This window comes from Dendrobates tinctorius, unplaced genomic scaffold (genome assembly GCF_039654945.1).
Source record: "Dendrobates tinctorius isolate UK_male_01 unplaced genomic scaffold, ASM3965494v1 ptg000020l, whole genome shotgun sequence".
Classification (NCBI taxonomy): domain Eukaryota; kingdom Metazoa; phylum Chordata; class Amphibia; order Anura; family Dendrobatidae; genus Dendrobates; species Dendrobates tinctorius.
The window spans coordinates 36,742,397-36,764,959 of NW_027361688.1; the positions used below are offsets into that span (position 1 = coordinate 36,742,397).

Consider the following 22,563-nt stretch of genomic DNA (forward strand, 5'->3'; position numbering starts at 1 on the left):
TGTGTTCCGGATCTTGAGGGAGAATTCCCTGTATGTCAAAGGATCTAAATGCCTTTTTGGAGTACAGAGGATTTCTTTTTTGGGATTTATTTTGTCCCCGTCAACTATTGAAATGGACCCGGCCAAGGTACAGGCCATTTACGATTGGGTTCAGCCCACTTCTTTGAAGGCCCTCCAGAAGTTTTTGGGTTTTGCTAATTTTTATCGGAAATTTATAGCAAAATTTTCTAGTATTGACAAGCCATTGACTGATTTGACTAAGAAGGGTGCTGATGTGTTAAATTGGTCTCCGGAGGCTGTTTCTTCCTTTCAGGAGCTGAAGCGAAGATTCACCTCCGCCCCGGTTTTGCGGCAACCTGATGTCTCACTTCCGTTCCAGGTAGAGGTGGAAGCTTCTGAGATTGTTGCAGGAGCTGTTTTGTCCCAAAAGGATCCTATAACATCTAAAATGAATCCCTGTGCTTTCTTTTCCCAAAAGTTCTCTCCATCTGAACGTAACTATGATGTGGGGAATCGGGAACTGTTGGCCATGAAATGGGCACTTGAGGAGTGGAGTCATTGGTTGGAGGGAGCTAAGCATCAAGTCGTGGTCCTCACTAACCACAAGAATTTGATTTACCTAAAGTCGGCTAAGCACTTGAACCCTAGACAGGCTAGGTGGGCCTTGTTTTTTACACGTTTTGATTTTGTGGTTTCTTTTCTTCCTGGAACTAAGAATGTCAAGGCAGACGCCCTCTCTAGGAGCTTCTTTGCTGATTCTCCTGTGGTGACCAAGCCTGCTACCATCTTAGGCGAAGGGGTAGTTCTTTCTGCCATCTCGCCCGACTTGAGACGTGCTCTGGAAGAGTTCCAGGAGGACAAACCTGAGCGTTGTCCCAGTGGAAAGTTGTATGTTCCTGACCAGTGGAAGAAGAGAGTGATGTCTGAAGTTCATTGCTCTGCTTTGGCTGGTCATCCAGGTATTTTTGGTACTAGAGATCTGGTGAGTCGGTCTTTTTGGTGGCCCTCCTTGTCTCGTGATGTCAGGAATTTTGTGCAGTCCTGTGGGACTTGCTCCCGGTCTAAATCGTGTTCTCGCTCTAGTGGGTTGTTGATGCCTTTGCCTGTCCCCAAGAGGTCATGGACCCATATTTCAATGGATTTCATCTCTGATATGCCTGTCTCTCAAAGGATGACTGTTATTTGGGTGATTTCTGATAGATTCTCTAAGATGGTTCATCTTGTACCACTCCCTAAGTTGCTGTCTTCCTCTGAGTTGGTGCCCCTGTTTTTACAACAGGTGGTTCGCTTGCACGGGATTCCTGAGAACATTGTATCTGACAGAGGAGTCCAGTTTGTGTCTAGATTTTGGAGAACTTTCTGTTCCAAGCTGGGAATTCAGTTGTCCTTCTCCTCTGCTTTTCACCCTCAGACCAATGGGCAGACAGAGAGAACAAACCAGACCTTGGAGTCATATTTGAGATGTTTTATTTCTGCTGATCAGGATGATTGGGTTTCATTTTTGCCCTTGGCCGAATTTGCTTTAAATAATAGAGCTAGTTCTGCCACTTTGATGTCTCTTTTTTTGTAACTTTGGGTTTCATCCTCGATTTTCTTCAGGGCAGGTGGAGCCCTCTGCCTGCCCAGGTGTTGACACTGTGGTGGAGAGAATGCACCAGATCTGGGACCAAGTGGTGGATAAGTTATCTCTCTCCCAGGAAAAGGCCCAGCGGTTTTCCAACCGACATAGGACCATTGGTCCCCAGTTTAGGTTGGTGATATGGTGTGGTTATCATCAAAAAATATTGCTATGAAGGTGGCTTCTCCTAAGTTTAAGCCTAGATTTATTGGACCTTACAAGATTTTGGAGATTATTAATCCGGTCTCTTTTCGTTTGGCTCTTCCTGTCACATTTAAAATCCATAATGTGTTCCATAAATCTTTGTTGAAGAGGTTTGTTGAACCTGTTGTTCCGGGGGTGGCACCTCCAGACCCTGTATTGGTTGAAGGTAACATGGAATATGAGGTAAAGTACTGGATTCCCGTCTGGCTAGACGGAGACTCCAGTATTTGGTTAAGTGGAAGGGTTATGGTCAGGAGGATAATTCCTGGGTCTCTGCCTCTGATATTCATGCCGAAAGATTGGTGCGTGCCTTTCATCGGGCTCACCCTGATCGCCCTGGTGGCGTGGTTGAGGGTTCGGTGACCCCTCCTCAAGGGGGAGGTACTGTTGTGAGTTCATTTTCCCCTTCACTACTGAGGCCCGAGGAACTCCCTCTTCTGGTAAAGAAAGGTAGTGAGCCTGATTATCAAACACCTGAGTCTGATGATGATGACTGGCTGAGTGGAGTTACAGACTGGATATAAGGCTGCCGACGCCCTTCTGCCCTGCGGGTGATTTCTCTGTGGGATCCTTGGAGACCAGTCTGAATTCCTGCTCCTCTAAAGCTAAGTTTTCTGCTCGGCTTTTTGCATTTGTGCTTAGACTTTGTTTTGCTTTGTTTTTCTGGATTTCTGCCTTCCCTGCTGGGGTGTGCTGAATTCCTTTAGCTCTGTCTTCTGAAAATACCTGAGTGCCGATTTAGTTTTTGAAGCCTAGCTGCTTCAGGGTCTTTTTCATATCAGCTTGTTGGCTTATGTCTTTGATAGGGTTTTGGCAGATTGCAGACAGCAACCTTCCTTTCCTGTTCTGTTTAGCTAGCTTGGGCCCCATCGTTTGCTCAGCCTATCTTTCTGTGTGAGTGTTTTTTCATCTTGCTTCACCGTCATTATATGTTGGGGGCTGCCTTTTACTTTGGGGTCTGCTCTGGGGCAGTTAGATTTCCTTTTCTGTCTTTAGGCTATTTAGCGCTCTGGATGTGATCGAGGGGTCTAGGGCATCGTAGGAACCCCCCACGGCTACTGCTAGTTGTGTTGATAGGTTCAGGGTTCTGCAATCTGATAGTGGCCAACTTCTCTGGTTTTCTGGACGTAGCTTCTATTTTTGTGTCTGCCTCCTACGGTGACTCAATCATAACAGACTCCCTTTGCAGCGCATGAACGGCCCTAAGGAAGGCTGTTGTCTTTTTCTTGGGAGGAGAGGAGCGGAAAAAATGTGTTGGAGGGAGAGAAAAATTCTATTTTGTATCCGGAGGACACCAGCTCCCTGACCCATTCGTCGTGAACGACCGCGAGCCAGCTCTGACTGAATGAAAGTAAACGACCGCCTACTTTGTCGGTGTCCACCGGAAACCGCAACAAGTCATTGTGTAGAGGATCTATGGGATCTGGCTCCTCTAGATCGAGATGCCCTTGGCCTGGGCTTCCAAGATCAGTTAGGTCTGTATGAGACCTGGTGATCTCTGTCTCCACGCGGGGCTCGACTTGGTCTGGAAGAGAAGGTTGGAGGAGGACCAACTGGAGTTGTTGCGAAAAGTTCGAAAACGAGTCGGCTGTTGATTCCGAAACGGCTGAACAGCCTTTTGTTGGGGAATTTACTTTTTCCCCCCGGTAGAGTCCGAAATAAGCTGGTCCAGTTTCTCTCTAAATTGGCGACCCGCATGATAGGGCAGGGAAGTTAATGATTTTTTGGAAGTGGAGTCTGCCCACCAGTCGCGGAGCCATAAGGCTCTTCTAATGGAGACTGCATTAGCGGCTGCCTGAGCAGCGCAATTGGCGGCATCTAAAGAAGCGTCTACTACAATGTCACCTGCGTGAATTATCTGCCTGGCGACACTGGCTGCCTCAGGAGGAAGATTGCTACCTTGGAAGGCAGTAGTTAAGACTTCTGCCCAAGTGGCCATTGCCTTAGTGACCCAAGTCGCCGCGAAGGATGGAAAAAGTGCCGCTCCTGAAGCTTCAAAAACTGAGCGAGGTAGTCAATTTGACGATCGGAGGGGTTTCTGACAGAAGAGACCTCAGAAATGGTCGGTCCCTATGTCTTTGGACAATGTCCTTAAACTCCGGATGGCTGGCAAATAACATGCGCACATGTTTAGTCCTTTTAGAGGAGATCGCGTGCTCCGAAGCGGCAATATTCTCCTCATCCAACTTCTGAATCCTGTTAACTGATTCTATAAGAGAATCAAGCGACTCTTGATCATTTGGGGGATTCTGAGGGACCGATGTGTTAGACTCGAATTCAGAGTCATGTTCGCTGCGAACACTAGGAGAGGGAGGACGAGACACAGAACTCGCAGATGCCGAAGCACGAGCGTGACTAGGGGACGCGTCATGGGTCCGCTTTCTAGAGACCTGAGGATCCCTTGAACGAGTACGGCCCCTGCTGGTGGACGGTTCCCGGCCATCGCCAGAGCCCTGCTCGAGCGGTAAAGACGCCTTCTGACTTAAAGAGGATTCCCGGAGGGAGTCTATAGCCTTGGTCAGCGATTCCACAGACTGTGACAGGGACGCAGCCCACTCAGGGGGACTAACGCAGGGGGCTCTGTTGCAGCATCGGCGGGTGGCGTTTCAGCACGAGCCGGGTCACAATCTGTGCAAAACGGATTTGTCTGGGTACAGGTTAAGGCAGCCTTGCAAGTGGTACAGGCGGTAAAGAACGCAGTGTGCTTCTTAGTAGCCCTTTTAACTTCCTTAGATTGAGACATAGCGCTCCTGAAAGGGTTAAAGGCAGAGCCTAGGCTGCAGCGAATGTGCAGAGAAGGGGTTAAGTTTTAATCTGTGGGCAGATGCAGCTTACCCACGGTCCTGTGCTGTGTCCCCGGGAGGAATGACTGTGGCCCTGTGTGACACCAGGTTCTGTCCGTCAGTATGCTGTTTTGCGGAAGTCCCAGATCAGGCTGAGGTAAAAAAACATGGCCCCCGAGATTAGCAGGGCGCCTCTCGCACAGAACGAGAAGCGCGAATGATGTGGACGGCGGCACTAACAGTGGGTGGCGCTATGCAAATTCCGGCCTAGTAGGCCTTAAAGCCGGGGACTAAATTTCTGGCCTCCCCGCGGTAAGCGCCGGGGGGAGCCGCGACCGGGCGCAAGTGTACCACCGCTGATGCTAAGTCAGCGCTTCTCCCGGGGACAAGGACCCAACCCCATACCTCCACTTCAGTGCTCAGGCAGGACGCAGTGTCCGCGGCCTTCCAGCTGCTGGTCTCTCATCCTCCGGGCGATGTAGCTGAGCTGGAGGAGTTCTTAAAGGGGTATTGCTCAATTGATCCTCCCTATGGCAGTGGGATGGAGTGCTCTGGGGCTGATTCAGGGAATCCTAAGAGCGCTTCTGAAACTTCTCCGTGCGCTCACCCTCATATCCGTGTGGGGAGACTGGGACCGTAAAGGAACCATCGCCCAGAAGAATCAGTATGCCTCGTCGTCGCAGGAAAGTGTACGGGAAGATATACTCCGCGTGCTAGCCTGTTGTTGGTTCGGGGGAGAGCGATCCGTTGAAAGGAACCGTCGCCCCCTTCACTCCTTTAATTAAAAAATAAAAATTTACAGAGAATGCAAAATGAAAATAAAAACGGTGGGGTCTGAAGCCAGACCCAAGTGCCTCCTACAGACACTAAGCAAAAACTGGAGAAATCTCAGCCAGTGAGAGGGTGTATACTGCAGGGGAGGAGCAAACTTTTTTATGTGTTCACTTAGTGTCCTCCTAGTGGCAAGCAGCATAACACCCACTGTCTGTATCCCCCAATGAGGCGTAGAAGAAATCCCAGAGCGCCTGGTCCTCGCCTGTGGTTCTGGTCCCGAAAAAGGACCGTACAACTCGGTTGTGTGTAGACTACAGGAAATTAAATCTACTTGCTACATGTGCGGTCTACCCCATGCAGAGGATACACAAGCTGTTAGAGCAGCTAGTTAACACATCGTACATCACTATCATGGAATTAAGCAGGGGATATTGGCAGATACCCCTGCCAAAGAAGCCCAGGACCAGAAGAGGTTTGCCTTTATAATGCCATTCAGAGTTTCTGGTGAAGCCGTTTGTTATGAAAAATGCCCCTGCCACCTTCCAGGGGTTGGTTAATCACTTGTTGGAAAGATTTGATGGCTGTACCGTTGCTTATCTCGATGATAGAGCCATTTTTAATTCTTGGGAGGAACACCTTGTACATCTTTCTCAAGTGTGGCAAAGGCTTAACACTGCAGGTGTTACTGTTAAGCTGGGGAAGTGTCAGGTAGCCATCGGGGAAGTACAATACCTAGGACACCGGGTGGGGGGAGGCCTGCTAAAACCTGAGCCAGGGAAGGTAGAAGCCATTACAGCCTGGCCCACCCCACGAACCAAGAAGCAGGTACTGTCCTTCCTGGGTACGGCTGGCTACTATAGGTTTGTACCAAACTACAGTGCTCTGGCTAAGCCGTTAACTGATCTGACCACGAGGAAGCTTCCCCAAATTGTTTCCTGGACTCCTCAGTGTGAGGAATCATTTTCTGCCCTAAAGTCGGCATTGGTTAGTTCACCCATTCTTCAGGCCCCAGATTTCATATGCTGGTATGTAGTGCAGACAGACGCTAGCACCTATGGGCTACGCGCGGATCTCAGCCAGGTGAGCCAGCAAGGTGAGGAGCACCCAATTTTCTACCCAAGTAGGAAACGTCTACTCTGAGAAGTGGCTTATGCCACCAATGAAAAGGAATGTTTGTCAATTGTGTAGGCTCTGCAGAAGCTGCAACGATACCTCTATGGGCGCAACTTAACCGTGATAACAGATTATAACCTATTGAGTTGGCTCAACAGAGCAGTAGGGGACAACTGGAAATTGCTTAGATGGAGCCTTACAGCAATATGATTGTACAATTCAGCATAAGTAAGGAGTCGACCACGGCAATGCTGATGGCCTATCTCACCAAGGTGGGGCGAAACCAGATACGCGCTTGGGAGCTGACCTGTAAGTCAACCCCACGCACGTTCATAAGGAGGGAGGTGTAGTAAAATATGTATATATATGGATGTATGACCAGCAGTAATTAACATCTGTCCTTAGACTACAGCTCTCACAAATGTGATAGCATATGTTATCTTGAGAAGACAGTCTCCTGTCTCCAGTCCCCCCTAGGTGACCTTGCTGAGAACACACAGTGGAAACATTTCACACCTTCTGACTCTTCTATGGGAGACGCCAATTGCAGCTTGACACTATCTATGAGAAAGATCACACAAATAGTGTTCAGAAAAAAATAAGGTATTGATGGGTAAATAACCATGATCCAGTCACCAACCAAGAATTAGAATATTAACATGAGAGGCTGGTCTAGAATTCTGATCCCTGAGTAAATCTATAAATTAGGCCTTTACACAAAGAAACATGTTCACAGTGAGGGGCAGCCAAGTTGATGTGTTCCATTTCATATTTCTCCCTGCCTCAGGGACAGAGTACCAGACTGAAAAGTTTGATATTTCTGTAAGGTTTCCCCTTTTATTTCATCACTATTTTTGCATATTTGTATGTCACTTTTTATGTCCATTTTTATATCCTTTTTACTGTAAGCACTGTAAGTTTTCTATTAAAGCTTAAAACTTTAATAAGTTTGAACCTTGTATGCACTAAAGAATCCATAGCCTTAAAGTGTGTGATCCTGGTGATTGGCAGACAGTAGTAGTAATATTTCCGGGACTCATCGCCTGTGTATTCGGTGAGTGGTGGCAGCGTGTATGAAACGGGGTGTGAGATCTGTGTCAGGGTGTGATTTATGCTCCCACTGCAGCATAGGACAGAGGTTGAATGCTGGACTGAGTGAGGGGAGATAGATTAACCCTTGCAGGCGCAACCCCAAGTCACGTGCTGAGGAGCGGGGACGTGACAAATTGGGGGCAGCAGTGGGATATACGAATATATCCACCATGTAATTCGTGACAGCGCCATTTTCAAAACGACTTTATCTTTTTTGTTTTGTTTTACCTCGCTCAAGTAAATCTGCAAAAGGGAATAAGTGCAAAGTACACATGCGATTAAGCTGCAGTGCATTAGTATGTGATTGTATTCATTATGCAAACTGGGGGGCAGGTCACTGAGGGATGGATTTCATCAATGGATTCGCCAATGCAACTCTATGGGTGCGAGAAAAAAAACGAATTACACACGGACCACAAGTGTGTCTTGCGAGAAATATGCACCGGTGTCCTTCAACAAAAGCCGGCAATTCAGTCGGCTGTACAGTAAAATCAAATCACACTGACATGTTTAATAAAAGAATAGAAATAATATTGGACAAAATAATGGAAACACCTAACGTTTTGGCGTCATAATCTTCGAACATGTTATAAACATGCAAACCGTGACATGTGGTAATGTTTTGTAGTTGATTATTTGTGTTATGTGATATGTGTATGTAAATTAACTGTTTGTTTTGCAGAATTGTAAGAACATTGATGAGAACCTGATACCAATGGCAGACCTCTCAGATTTTCAAAGAGGCCAAATTGTTGGTGCTCGTATGACAGGCGCTAGTGTAACAGAAAGTGCCCAAATGCTTGGCGTGTCAAGAGGTACTGTCTCCAAAGTAATGACTGCGTTTAAAAGAGAAGGAAAAACGTCCGTAGCAAAGCACAGGTCCGGCCGAAAGTCGAAGTTGACAGAGAGACCGTCGGACTCTAAAGCGAATTGTGAGAGAGGATCGCAAGACCAAGGCTCCGAAAATCACTGCTGAGCTCAATGAACACCTACAGAACCCAGTTTCCACGAAAACTGTTCCCTCTGGAGCTGCACAAATCTGGATTCCACGGAAGAGCTTCAATTAGAAAACCGCTGCTCTCAATTACAAATGTTTCCAAGCGTTTAGAGTGGTGTAGAAACCTCCAGAATTGGTCCCTCGAGCGGTGGAAACATGTGATATTCTCAGACGAATCATCGCTTACCCTATTTCCGACCTCCGGCCGAGTGTACGTTTGGAGACAGCCGAAAGAAGCATCCCATCCAGACTGCCTTCTCCAACAGTAAAACATGGTGGAGGTTCTGTGATGATCTGGGGTGCTATTTCGTGGAGATCCACCGTGCCAATGATATCCCTTCATGGAAGAATTAACAGCCGAGATTATTTAGGCATTTTGGGCGACCAAGTGCATCCTATGGTTCAAGCACTGCTCCCGGAGGGGAACGCCATCTTTCAGGATGATAATGCACCAATTCATACAGCTAGAATCATTAAAGCACGAGGAACATTCTAATGAAGTTGAGCATCTCATCTGGCCCCCACAATCTCCAGACCTCAACATTATTGAGCATTTATGGCCGATTTTAGAGATTCAAGTTAGACGTCAATTTCCGCCGCCATCGTCCCTCAAAGAACTGTAGGGTGTTTTAACGGAAGAATGGGCTAAAACTCCTTTGGAAACAATTCACATCTTGTATGAATCCATACCTTGGAGAATTGAGGCTGTAATCGCCGCAAAAGGTGGACCTACACCATATTAAACTAACTTTTGTTGATGTTTCCAGGTGTTTCCATTATTTTGTCCAACCCCTGTACATAATAGATTATATATATAAAATTATATATACACAGTACAGAACAAAAGTTTGGACACACCTTCTCATTCAAAGAGTTTTCTTTATTTTCATGACTATGAAAATTGTAGATTCACTCTGAAGGTATCAAAACTATGAATTTACACATGTGGAATTATATAATTAACAAGAAAGTGTGAAACAACTGAAAATATGTCTTATATTCTAGGTTCTTCAAAGTAGCCACCTTTTGCTTTGATTACTGCTTTGCACACTCTTGGCATTCTCTTCTCTGAACCCAATCGAGATGGTTTGGGGTGAGCTGGACCGCAGAGTGAAGGCAAAAAGGAGATTTTTGTGTACTCACCGTAAAATCTCTCTCTCTTAGCCTTTAATTGGGGGACACAGAACCGTGGGTGTTATGTTGCTGTCCACTAGGAGGAGACACTATGCACAATCTGAAAAAGATTAACTTTGGCTCCTCCTCTGCAGTATACACCCCTGGACGGCGTCAGCCTTCTCCAGTTTTGTGCAAAAGCATTAGGAGGAATATACCAGAAAGTCGTAGTTACTCACCGGTTAACGGTATTTTTCGTAGTCCATGACAGCTCACCCGAGAGAGGGGATCCGCCCTCCGGGAACAGGAAATCCTACAGATACATAAGGGCGGCACCTCTCCCACGCATCAGTTGGTTTACAGAGCACAAGAGGACCGCAATGGTTAATAGCATAATTTATATACAATACTCTACACGACTATCAATTACCCGTGTACATATAAGAGGAAGAAGTGCACACCCGATTTAAACTAAAGGGAGGGAATGTACGGGTGCTGTCATGGACTCCGAAAAATACCGTTAACCGGTGAGTAACTACGACTTTATTCGGTCGTCCATAACAGCACCACCTGAGAGAATTACAGAGAGTAATAATTACTTTAGGGAGGGACTACAGCCTGCAGAACCCTGACACCAAAGGAGATGTCTGAGGAAGCACCCAGGTCTAGTCTATAATGGTTATAAAAGGTGCTCGGAGAGGACCAAGTAGCTGCCTTACATATTTGGTCGATTGAGACCTCTGATCTCTCTGCCCACAAAGTTGCCATGGCCCTGGTGGAATGCGCTCTCAGCTTGCCAGGGGCCGGTTTGCCTTTGGAGGTGTATGCTAAAGAAATGGCCTCCCTAATCCATCTCGCTAGCGAACTTTTTGAAGCCCTAAGGCCCTTTCTAGTGCCCTGATAGGAAATAAATAAGATATTATCTTTTTTCCAGGGGTCGGTGACTGCCAGGTACTCTAGGAGACATCTCCTAACGTCTAGTGGGTGTAATATCCTTTCCTTATCGTTCGTGGGATTAGGGAGGAAGGATGGAAGAACTATCTCCTGAGTTCTACGGAAACTGGAGGCTACTTTAGGCAGGTATGAATTGTATGTAAGGAGGGAGTCTAGATAGTGCTTGGATGTCACTCACTCTTCGGACAGATGTCAGCGCCACCAGGAGAGCTACTTTAAGGGACAGGTTTTTCGTGGAAGCTGATGATATAGGTTCAAACGGGGCCTCTGTCATGGCCGCAAGAACTAGGTTTAGATCCCATGTTGGCATGATCTGTAGGGAATCCTGTCCTCCAGGAACAGGAAACCAACTGATGCGTGGGAGAGGTGCCGCCCTGATGTATCTGTAGGATTTCCTGTTCCCGGAGGGCGGATCCCCTCTCTCAGGTGGTGCTGTCATGGACGACTGAATAAACATAACCATGCCTGTAAGAAGGCTACTATAAACAAGCTCAAACAACAATATGAGAACCCAACCGTAACAACGGCCCGTAAGGGCAACAGGGTGGGAGCTGTGTCCCCCAATTAAAGGCTAAGAGAAAGAGATTTTACAGTGAGTACACAAAAATCTCCTTTACTCTGTCGCCTAATTGGGGGACACAGAACCGTGGGACGTCCCAAAGCAGTCGCTGGGTGGGAAGCAGTGGACGAATATTGTGCTGACAGTCCCCTAGATTTGGGGTACTTACCGCCTGCAGGACCCATCTTCCCAGGCTCGCATCCGCTGAGGACTGGGTATGCACTCTGTAGTGTTTTGTAAATGTGTGCAGGCTAGTCCAAGTGGCTGCCTTACACACTTGATGTGCCGAGGCTTGATGCCGAATAGCCCAAGAGGCCACTACCGCCCGCGTAGAGTGTGCCCTGATACCGGCCTGAAGAGAATTGTTAAGGCGGTAAGCCTCTTGTATGGTGGACTTGATCCACCTAGCAAAGGTGGCCTTGGAAGCCGGTAGGCCCTTGCGAACGCCTTCTGGAAGAAGGAAAAGTGAATCAGACTTCCGGAAGGGAGCAGTCCTAGACACGTAAATATGCAATGCCCTGACAAGGTCAAGCGTATGCAGAGCCTTCTCCACTCTATGAACGGGAACCGGACAAAGAGATGGTAGTGAGATTTCCTCATTGAGGTGGAAGCTGGACACAACCTTCGGAAGGAAGGATGGGACTGTACGGAGAACCACCTTGTCCTGATGGAAAACTAGCAAGGGTTGCCTGCAGGAAAGTGCTGAAAGTTCGGACACAGTGTGTAGCGAGGTGATTGCCACCAGAAAAACCACCTTCTGTGATAGAAGGCGGAGTGAGACCTCCTTAAGGGATTCGAAAGGAGGTGTCTGCAATGCTGTCAAGACCAGGTTGAGGTCCCACGTCTCCAATGGATGTTTGTAGGGGGGAACCAATCGGGAAACCCCTTGGAGAAAAGTCCTCACTTGCGGCTTGTTAGCAATATGCCTCTGAAAGAGCACTGAAAGAACTGACACCTGGCTCTTAAGCGAGCCCAGGGATAGCCTGGAGTCCAGGCCTGACTGAAGGAAACTGAGGACCTTTGGAAGAGAGTAGGGGAGTGGGATCTGTCCACGAGATTCGCACCATGTGAATAAAGCCTTCCAGGTACGATAGTAAATCCAGGCTGAAGCTGGCTTTCGAGCCCTGATCATGGTTTTAACGATGTCCGGTGAAAGACCTACTTGAGTCAAAACCCAGGTCTCAATGACCACGCCGTCAAATTGAGAGCCCCTGAGTTCTGGTGGAAGGACGGGCCTTGTGACAGAAGGTCGGGACGTGTGGGGAGACGCCAGGGAGCGTCTGCTGTGAGTTGCACGACGTCGGCGTACCATGTACGCCTGGGCCAGTCTGGAGCGATCAGGATGGTGGGAACTCCCTCTTGTTTGATCTTCCTCAGGACTCTGGAAATCAAGGGGAGGGGTGGAAAAATGTACAGAAGCTGGAACTGGGTCCAGTCCTGAACCAGGGCATCTGCTCCGAGCAACCGCGGATCGCGTGTCCTGGCCATGAAATTGGAGACCTTGGCATTGAGATGGGATGCCATTAGGTCGACGTCCGGGGTCCCCCAGCGATGGCAGATCTGACAAAAAACTTCGGGATGGAGAGAACACTCCCCCGAGTCCATTCCTTGTCTGCTGAGATAGTCGGCTTCCCAGTTGTCCACACCCGGAATGTGGACCGCAGAGAGTACCGACCTCGCATCCTCCGCCCAGTGTAGGATACGTGTTACTTCGTTCATCGCCTGGATGCTGCGGGTCCCACCTTGATGGTTCACGTATGCCACCGCCGTGGCATTGTCCGACTGTACTCTGATATGAGAGTCTGCTAGCAAGTGATGAAAGGCTTTCAATGCCAGGAAGATGGCCCGGATTTCCAGGACGTTGATGGGCATGGTCGCTTCCATTGGTGACCACTTGCCTTGCGCTCTGTGATGTAGGTGTACCGTGCCCCAACCCGTAAGGCTTGCGTCGGTGGTCAAAACCTTCCATTGACCGGAGAGAAAGGATTTTCCCCTTGCAAGCGAGGTTGGCTTGAGCCACCAGTGCAGGGACCTCCTGGTTTTCGATGATAACCAGAACTCCCTGTCGAGGGAGAACGGATTCCTGTCCCAGGACTTGAGGATAGCCAGTTGAAGGGGTCTGAGGTGAAACTGGGCAAATGGTACAGCCTCCATTGCTGCTGCCATCCTGCCAAGTACTCTCATGGCATACCGGAGAGATCGCACTTTCCTCCGCAAGTCCCCCCGAACTCCCAAACGGAGGGCCAGTGCCTTGTCCCTGGGGAGGATCACCAGACCCCTGGAGGTGTCGAATAACATCCCCATGAAGGCCAGAGACTGACTCGGGGTAGTCGAGGACTTCTGTAAATTGAATAACCATCCCAGGCGACTCAGAGTGTCGATTGTGATTGAGACGTTGACCTCGCAGTCCTTGAGGGTGGGGGCATTGATGAGAAGGTCGTCCAGGTATGGAACGACTACTATGCCTCTGGAGTGTAGAACGTCCATTGGAGTTGCCATGACCATTGTAAATGTTCTGGGAGCAGTGGCGAGACCGAACGGGAGGGCCACAAACTGGTAATGGTCTTGGTTGATTGCGAATCTGAGAAATCTCTGATGGGCGGGAGCAATCGGTATATGCAAGTATGCGTCCTGTATGTCTATGGAGGCGAGATATTCTCCTTTTTCCATGGACCCAACAATTGACCGGAGGGATTCCATGCGAAAGTGACGAACTCGAACATACTTGTTGAGTTGCTTGAAGTCTAGTATGGGTCGGACGCTGCCTCCCTTCTTGGGCACCACAAACAGATTGGAGTAGAACCCTCGGAAGTGCTCGTCTGCTGGAACCATTACTATGACTCCTGCTTGCAGGAGGGAAGAAACCGCTTGATGGAAGGCTCGAGCTTTGAGTGGAGGTTTTGGGGGAACGGAGAGAAAGAACCTGTGCCGTGGGCTGGTAGTAAACTCGATCTTGTATCCTGAATACACTATTTCCTTGACCCACTTGTCTTCTGTAATAGGCAGCCAGACCTGCTGAAAGAGTAGCAGTCGTCCGCCTACGAGTGGGGTGTCTTCCGGAGGGCATGAGTCATGATGAGGGGAAAGTCTGAGCTTTTCCACCTTTGGATTTTGCCTGACTTGCTTTTTACTGCCAGTTCCTGTCCGGCTTCTGTGCCGCCCGTGTGTTATCTCTGCGGGGGGGAGCGGTTACGATTTTGTGCTGGGCGCGAGACGGACCAGCCTGAAGAATTCCGAAAGGATCGGAAACGATATTGATTACATATTTTAAACGTGCGTTTTGGTTTTAGTTGAGGGAGAGAAGTACTTTTACCCCCAGTAGCATTGGATATCATTGTATCCAGCTTTTCACTGAAAAGACGCCCACTGAAGTACCGGAGATTTGTTAGGGACTTTTTTGAGGCCGCATCCGCCTTCCATTCTCTCAGCCAGAGAATATGCCGGATTGTGATGGCGTTTGATGCTATTCCCGCTACCCCTCTTGCAGAATCCAACGCTGCATGGACCATGTAATCTGCCACTACTGCAATTTGCACCGCCTGGTCCGCCAGCTGAGGGTTTGAAGCTTGGAGGCCCTGTTGCAATAGAAACTGAAGCAAATGAAGGAGCCAGAGAGGCACCTGCCGCTTCGAAGATTGAACAAGCCATGCGTTCTACCTGTCTGTCTGCTGCGTCCTTGAGGGTTGAGCTGTCCGGCAGTGAGAGAAGTGTTTGTGCTGCCAGCCTAGAGACTGGGGGGTCCACTTCAGGCGGATCTGTCCAATCCTTAGTGTCCTTCTGTGGGAAGGGGTACTTTGCTTCTAAGTATTTGCGATTGGCGAATTTTTTCTCAGGCTGCGAAAAATGCTTAGAAATTATTTTTTAAAATTCCGGGTGATTAGGGAAGACCTGAGATGGTTTCTGAACACTTTCGAAGGAAATCTTGTGTTCTGGTGCTTCCGGGGTTGGATCAGAAATGTCCAGCACCCGAAGGATGGAAGAGATTATATCCTCAACTAGCGCCGTATTGCTAGGGGGACAAGGGACCAGAGTGTTCTCTGTTTCATTATCTGAGTTAGAGTCACATATGCCCTCTGAGTCTTGCGCATCGCTAAGGAGCTCCCTAGCGGGCGAACTAGGGCGCAGGTGTTATGTGGTCTGGGATCGTTGTGGACATCCGCATTGTCTTTATCAGGGGACGGTCTCGGTGACCTGGAGACACTGTCTCTCCCTGGAGGGGGACGACCTAGTGCTATGTGAGGACGCAGATGAACGCGACCTGTGGGTCCGCTCACGTCTCAAACTGTCGGAAGCGGCCTGTCCCTGAGTCCGGATGTCCCTTTGCTGGGTAACGTTCATAGCCGAGACATGACCCTGCAGAGCCTGCAGTAGTGTGGAGGTCAGGTTATCTATAGACTGTGTCATAGACTGCGACATCTGAGTTGCCCATTCCGGCGCAGTAGCGGTTGCAGAAGCGTTGGTAGGGACTTCTTGGGGTTCTGATCCTGTGTTTTGGCTACAGTCCCGGCAGTGTGGGTACGTGCTGCCGCTGGGGAGAGTGGCCTTGCAGGCTGTGCAGACTGCATAAAAGCAGTCTTGCCTGGTCCTTTTCCTTGAGCCCGACATAGTGCCTAGAGGCTGATTAGCAGAGGCCCTACAGGGGTATCTACGCAGAGGAAAAGGAATAGGGGAGCGTTATAGGTTATATGAACTCACAGCTGAGTACAAAGAACCCAACTGTGATCTTACCCCATCGCTGCGCCCCCTAGGTCCAGCGCCAATAAATCCCAGTCCTGTGCCCCCCAGAGACCGCTGTGCTGCCTTCAGCTGTCTTCAGGTGCAGCAAGATGGCCACCGGAATTCTGAGGTGGAGGGGGAAGGGGGCAGAGAGCTGAAAAGGGCGCGCGGAGCTATGTAAAAGTGCGCCCTTCCTGTCTCGATCCGCCCCTTCTATGACAATGCAGAGTGTCATTTTCGTCATCCGGGGGGCGGGCAGGAATAAGGCGGCGACTTCGGCTAGGCCGAAGCCACGGCCTAAGTTTGATACCTCATGCCCAGAAGGGCTCCAGGACGGCGCAGTTGTCCTTCCGGATTGAACAGTAGGCTAGCGGTGGGGTCATGAGCGCAACCTGGGCCCTGTGGGGGGGTCCCTTTGAGGCGCTATGCAGCTGGTGCTGCCGCAGAGACAGGGGCGCAGGGAGCCCTGTCTCTGACAAGTGCCATGCCTGCCTGCACCTCCCCCAGTCCCATCAGGAGCCCGCAGCTGGGCTGGGGTCCCTGGACTTGTAAGTGGCCGAATGGTGCCTGGTACAGGCCCTACCTGCGGTGTCTCAACCTAATGCCCCCAGAGGGGGATTAGGGAGGGTGCTGCTGTCACCGTCAGGGGGCTTCATCCTATCCTCGACCCCAACCCAGAGCCAAAGGGAACTGGGGAAGGAGGGGGGTCTCGACTTCGAACCAGTAACCAAGGGACTGGGGAAGGAGCGACATGGGGAAGAGCCACCTCGACCTCAACTGGGTACCCCTTAATAGGGGACCGAGGAGGGAGCCATGCCAGGAGTCTCGCTGGAGACCCGCTTTTCTTCATCTGTAGTCCGTTGAAAAAAATCAAGGAAAAAACAGATTAAAAAAAAATCTTAGGTGTGCCTCCTTGCGACACTAAGCAAAAACTGGAGAAGGCTGACGCCGTCCAGGGATGTATACTGCAGAGGAGGAGCCAAAGTTAATCTTTTTCAGATTATGCATAGTGTCGCCTCCTAGTTGACAGCAGCATAACACCCATGGTTCTGTGTCCCCCAATTAGGCGACAGAGTAAGGGCCAACAAGTGCTAAGCATCTCTGGGAACTCCTTCAAGACTGTTGGAAGACCATTTCCAGTGACTACCTCTTGAAGCTCATCAAGAGAATGCCAAGAGTGTGCAAAGCAGTAATCAAAGCAAAAGGTGGCTACTTTGAAGAACCTAGAATATAATACATACAGTATTTTCAGTTGTTTCACACTTTTTTGTTAATTATATAATTCCACATGTGTTAATTCATAGTTTTGATGCCTGCAGAGTGAATCTACAATTTTCATAGTCGTGAAAATAAAGAAAACTCGAGATGAATTCATTCATTTGGCAGTGGTTTACAGCGGAGCCAGTAGCATTAGCACCGGTCCTTGTTGTAAACTAGCTAACCCCTTGTGATGGATTGCAGCGGGGGACCTGACTGAATGGCGAAGAGGTATGTATATTGTTGTTTTTCTATTTATTTTTTGTTTCAGGAGAACCAGGGATTCTGTTGGAATAGCAGAATAATAAATGTGGTCAAAAATTGTGTGTGATTATTTCATTAAAAGAATTTTTAATTAATGTGTGTGTCTTTTTAATCCTTTACTACTATAGGATTAATAATGGAGAGGTGTCTTATTGACACCTCTCCATTATTAACCCGGCTTAATGTCACCTTCCAATAGCAAGGTGACATTAACCCATTATTAACCCATGAGCCACCGCTAAAGGCAATGGGAATAGAGAGGCTAAGTGCCAGAAAAGGCGCATCTTATAGATGCGCCTTTTCTGGGGTGGCTGGGGGCAGATTTTTTTTTTAGCCGGGGGGTGGGGGGCCAAAAACAATGGTCCCTCTCTAGGCTATTAATATCTGTCCTCACTCACTGGCTTTCCCTCTCTGGCGGAGAAAATACCATGGGAGCCCACTCAATTTTTTACAAGGAATTTACCCGTTAATTTAACACCTACGTGTCCAAAATTTTACACACATTCCCTAATCTAATTATTAGTCAAAGACATATATACAACTAAATGAAGTGAAATGGTTTACTGTATGTAAACCTTGTGTCATTTCATGTCGGGTTTTGGAATGATGTTACAGAAGCTGGCAATTGATTTAGCGGCTATTATGCTATGTAGAATTCTATGAAGAAATATAATATATATATATATATATATATATATATATATATATATATATATATATATATATATATATATATATATATATATATATATAACATTTTATTTCTATAGTGCCGACATATTCCGCAGCACTTTACATTTCAGAGGGGATTTGTACAGACAATAGACATTACAGCATAACAATAATCACAGATTATACCAAGAGGAATGAGGGCCCTGCTCGCAAGCTAACAGTCTATGAGGAAAGAGGTAGACACGAAAGGTGGGTGGTAACAGTTGCCTTGATTGTATGGACCAGCCATAATGTTAAGTATGTAACAGTACAGACACAGAGGGCTAATGGATGCATAAAGCATGTGGGAACATGATGTGGGGAACCTGGTTATGGTAAAACCTTTGGATGTGCCACACAGGGATAGATTAGGTTAATGTGTTGAGGCGATAGGCCAGTCAGAATAAATGCGTTTTCAGGGCACGCTTAAAATTGTGGGGATTGGGGACTAATCGTATTGACCTGGGAAGTGCAATCCAAAGAATTGGCGCAGCACGTGTAAAGTCTTAACCTCAGGTCATCAGCAGAATGGAGGGCGCGGGTAGGGTGGTATACTGAAACAAGGGAAGAGGTGTAGGGTGGTGCTGTGCCATGGAGGGCTTTGTGGGTGAGGGTAATAAGTTTATACTGAATTCTGGAGTGGATGGGTAGCCAGTTTAATGACTGGCACAAGGTAGAGGCATCGGTGTAACGATTGGTGAGGAATATTGATCCTGGCTGCAGCATTCAAGACAGATTAGAGAGGGGAGAGTTTGGTAAGAGGGAGACCGATTAGAAGAGAGTTACAATAGTCGAGACGAGAATGAATAAGAGAAACAGTAAGAGTTTTTGCAGAGTCAAAAGTAAGAAAAGGTCGAATTCTAGAAATGTTTTTGAGGTGCAGATGACAAGAGCGAGCCAGTGATCGAATGTAGGGGGCAAAGGAAAGCTCGGAGTCAAGTATGACCCCCAAGACAGCAGGCATGTTGCTGGGGAGTAATAGTGGAACCACACACAGAAATGGCAATGTCGGGTATAGGTACATTAGTAGAGGGAGGAAACATAAGGAGTTCAGTCTTTGACAGGTTCAGTTTCAGATATAGTGAGGACATGATGTTAGACACAGCGTTTAGACAATCGCCGATGTTTTCTAGAAAGGTTGGCGTGATGTCAGGATAAGAAGCGTATAATTGGGTGTCATCAGCATAGAGATGGTACTGGAGACCAAATCTACTGATTGTTTGACCAATAGGGGCAGTGTACAAGGAGATGAGGAGGGGACCTAGAACCGATCCTTGAGGAACCCCAACAGTAAGGGGAAGGTGAGAGGAGGAGGAACCGGCAAAAGATACAGTAAAGGAGCGGTCACAGAGATAGGAGAACCAGGAGAGAACGGTGTCCTTGAGGCCAATGGAACGGAGCATAGTGAGGAGGAGCTGATGATCCACAGTGTTGAATGCTGCAGAGAGATCCAAGAGAATTAGCATGGAGTAATGACCATTTGATTTAGCTGTTAGTAGATCATTAGAGACTTTAGTGAGGGCAGTTTCAGTAGAGTGTAAAGAGCGGACACTGGATTGGAGAGGGTCGAGAAGAGAGTTATCAAAGAGATAGCGGATAAGACGGGAGTGGACCAGGCGTTCCAGGAGTTTAGAGATAGGTCTATAGTTAGCGGCACAGTTTTGGAAACCACCATGTCCCTGAGGACAAATGACATGTATAGAGAGAAAATCCTTTTACATAATTTTTTAATAAGACTAAATCACAACTAGAAATGTATGGAATAATGCGTAGGTGAACGTTCATACTGTAGCCACTTAAAAGACAGAAATGTAGCTATGTAACTTACTTTGTATAATGCATGTAACAAATGACACTTTTCCAATCCTGAAATCCTTTCATATTTCCACCTCTAACTATCACTTTATCTTCATTCACTTTAAGATCAAAATCCTTTGATACAACAACATGAAAGTAAATTGTGATTTGATTTTCAAAATCCCGTTCCCTGTAGAGAAATGAATGAATGTTAACCACATGGGAAATACACTCAATGGTTTTAAAGTGACTGGTTTATAATTGTATATATGATCTCAAGTAAAAAATAACAAAACAAGTAGAAAATCTAATCATTGCTTTCATATTCTGTTTGGTGGATACTCATATCTATGTCTGTGCTAGCTCTTATCTTGCTGGTACAATTGTCCACAAAGTTTAGGTCTAATACCTGCTAGCAAGTTTTAAATGTGCAAATTTATTAAGAGGAGTGCTAAAAATACCAAATCTATGGATTAGGATTTCTTGCCTGTTTTTGGAAGTTTGTTCCAAATATATCAACCCCTTTACCCCCAAGGGTGGTTTGCACGTTAATGACCGGGCTAATTTTTACAATTCTGACCACTGTTACTTTATAAGGTAATAACTCTGGAATGCTTCAATGGATCCTGGAGATTCTGACACTTTTTATTGTGAAATATTGTACATCTTGATAGTGGTAAAATTTCTTCAATATGACTTGTGTTTATTTGTAAAAATAAAAAACGAAAATTTGGTGAAAATTTTGAAAATTTCACAATTTCCCAACTTTGAATTTTCATTCCCTTAAATCACAGAGAAATGTCACACAAAATAGTTAATAACTAACATTTCCCACGTCTTCTTTTACATCAGCACAATTTTGGAACCTTTTTTTTTGTTAGGAAGTTACAGGGGTTAAACTTTGACCATCGATTTCTCATTTTTCCAACAAAATTTACAAAACCATTTTTTTAGGGATCACATAACAATTGAAGTCACTTTGAGGGGTCTATATGATAGAAGATACCTAAAAATGACAATTATAAAAACTGCAGCCCTCAAGGTGCTCAAAACCACATTCAAGAAGTTTTTTAACTCTTCAGGTGCTTCACAGGAATTTTTGGAATGTGGAAAAAAATGAACATTTAGCTTTTTTTTCACAAAAAAATTTACTTCAGGTCCAATTTTTTTTTTTTTATTTTGACAAGGGTAACAAGAAAAAAAAAAATGGACTGTTGTGCAGTCTTTCCTGAGCATGCCAATACCCCATATGAGGGAGAAAACCACTGTTTTAGCTCACGGCAGAGCTCAGAAGGGAAGGAGCGCCATTTGACTTTTTGAACGCAAAATTTGCTGAAACAATAGGCGAACACCATGTCACATTTGGAGAGCCTCTGGTGTGCCCAAACAGTGAAAATCCCCCACAAGTGACACCATTTTGGAAACTAGACCCCTCAGCAAACTGATCTAGATGTGTGGTGAGGACATTGAACCCCCAGGTGCTTCACAAAGTTTCTAATGTTGAGCCATAAAAATAAAATATATATTTTTTTAATCACATTTTCCCCACAAATATGTTTTTAGACCCAAATGTTGCATTTTCATCGGGGTAACAAGAGAAACTGCACCATACAATTTGTTATGCAATGTCTCCTGAGTACGCCGATACCCCATATGTGGGGAATACTACTTTTGAGGCACAGTGCAAAGCTCAGAAGTGAAGAGACGCCATATTGGAGTTCAGATTTTACTGGAATGGTTTGCGGGTGCCATGTCACATGTCCCTAAGTTGTCAGAACAATAGAAACCCCCTATATATTAACTCATTTTACAAACTACACTCCCCAATGATTTCACCTAGGGGTGCAGTGATCATATTGACACCACGTGCCTCACAGTATTTTATACCATTGAGCGGTGAAGAATAAATTACATTTTTACCACCAAAATGTTGTTTTAGCCCCAGAATTTACATTTTCACACAAGAAGTGGGTAAAAATGGCACCAAACTTTGTCCCACAATTTTTAACCTCTTAACAACCAGGGGTATTTTTGGTTTTGCATTTTCAATTTTCCCTCCCCTTCTTTCCAGAGCCATAACTTTTTTATTTTTCCGTCTATATGGCCATGTGAGGGCTTATTTTTTGTGGGACGAGTTGTACTTTTAAATGACACCATTGGTTTTACCATGTCGTGTACTCAAAAACAGGAAAAAAATTCCAGGTGCGGTGAAATTGCAAAAAAAGTGTAATCCCACACTTGTTTTTTTGCTTGGCTTTTTTGCTAGGTTCACTAGATGCTAAATCTGAACTGCCATTATGATTCTCCAGGTCATTACGAGTTCATAGACACCAAACATGTCTATGTCCTCTTTTATCTAAGTGGTGAAAAAAAATTCCAAAGTTTGCTTAAAAAAAAAAAAAAAAAAAAAAAATGTAGCGTCTCCATTTTTCGTGATCTGGGGTCTGGTGAGGGCTTATTTTTTCCGTGGCGGGCTGACGTTTTTAATGATACCACTTTTGTGCAGATACGTTCTTTTGATCGCCTGTTATTGCATTTTAATTCAATGTCTTGGCGACCAAAAAAAACGTAATTCTGGCGTTTTCAATTTTTTTCCTGCTACGCTGTTTAG

The 22,563-nt window shown here is 46.7% G+C and overlaps 1 protein-coding gene across 1 annotated transcript in view; it reads right to left on the minus strand.

The window, feature by feature from the left end:
- Positions 1 to 22,563, minus strand: part of RNF213 (ring finger protein 213) — a 394,954-nt gene that overhangs the window by 315,379 nt on the left and 57,012 nt on the right. Inside the window, exon 6 of the mRNA XM_073568003.1 lies at positions 19,984 to 20,142. Within this exon, the coding sequence (XP_073424104.1) occupies positions 19,984 to 20,142 (159 nt within the window). The remainder of the gene's footprint in view (positions 1 to 19,983; positions 20,143 to 22,563) is intronic.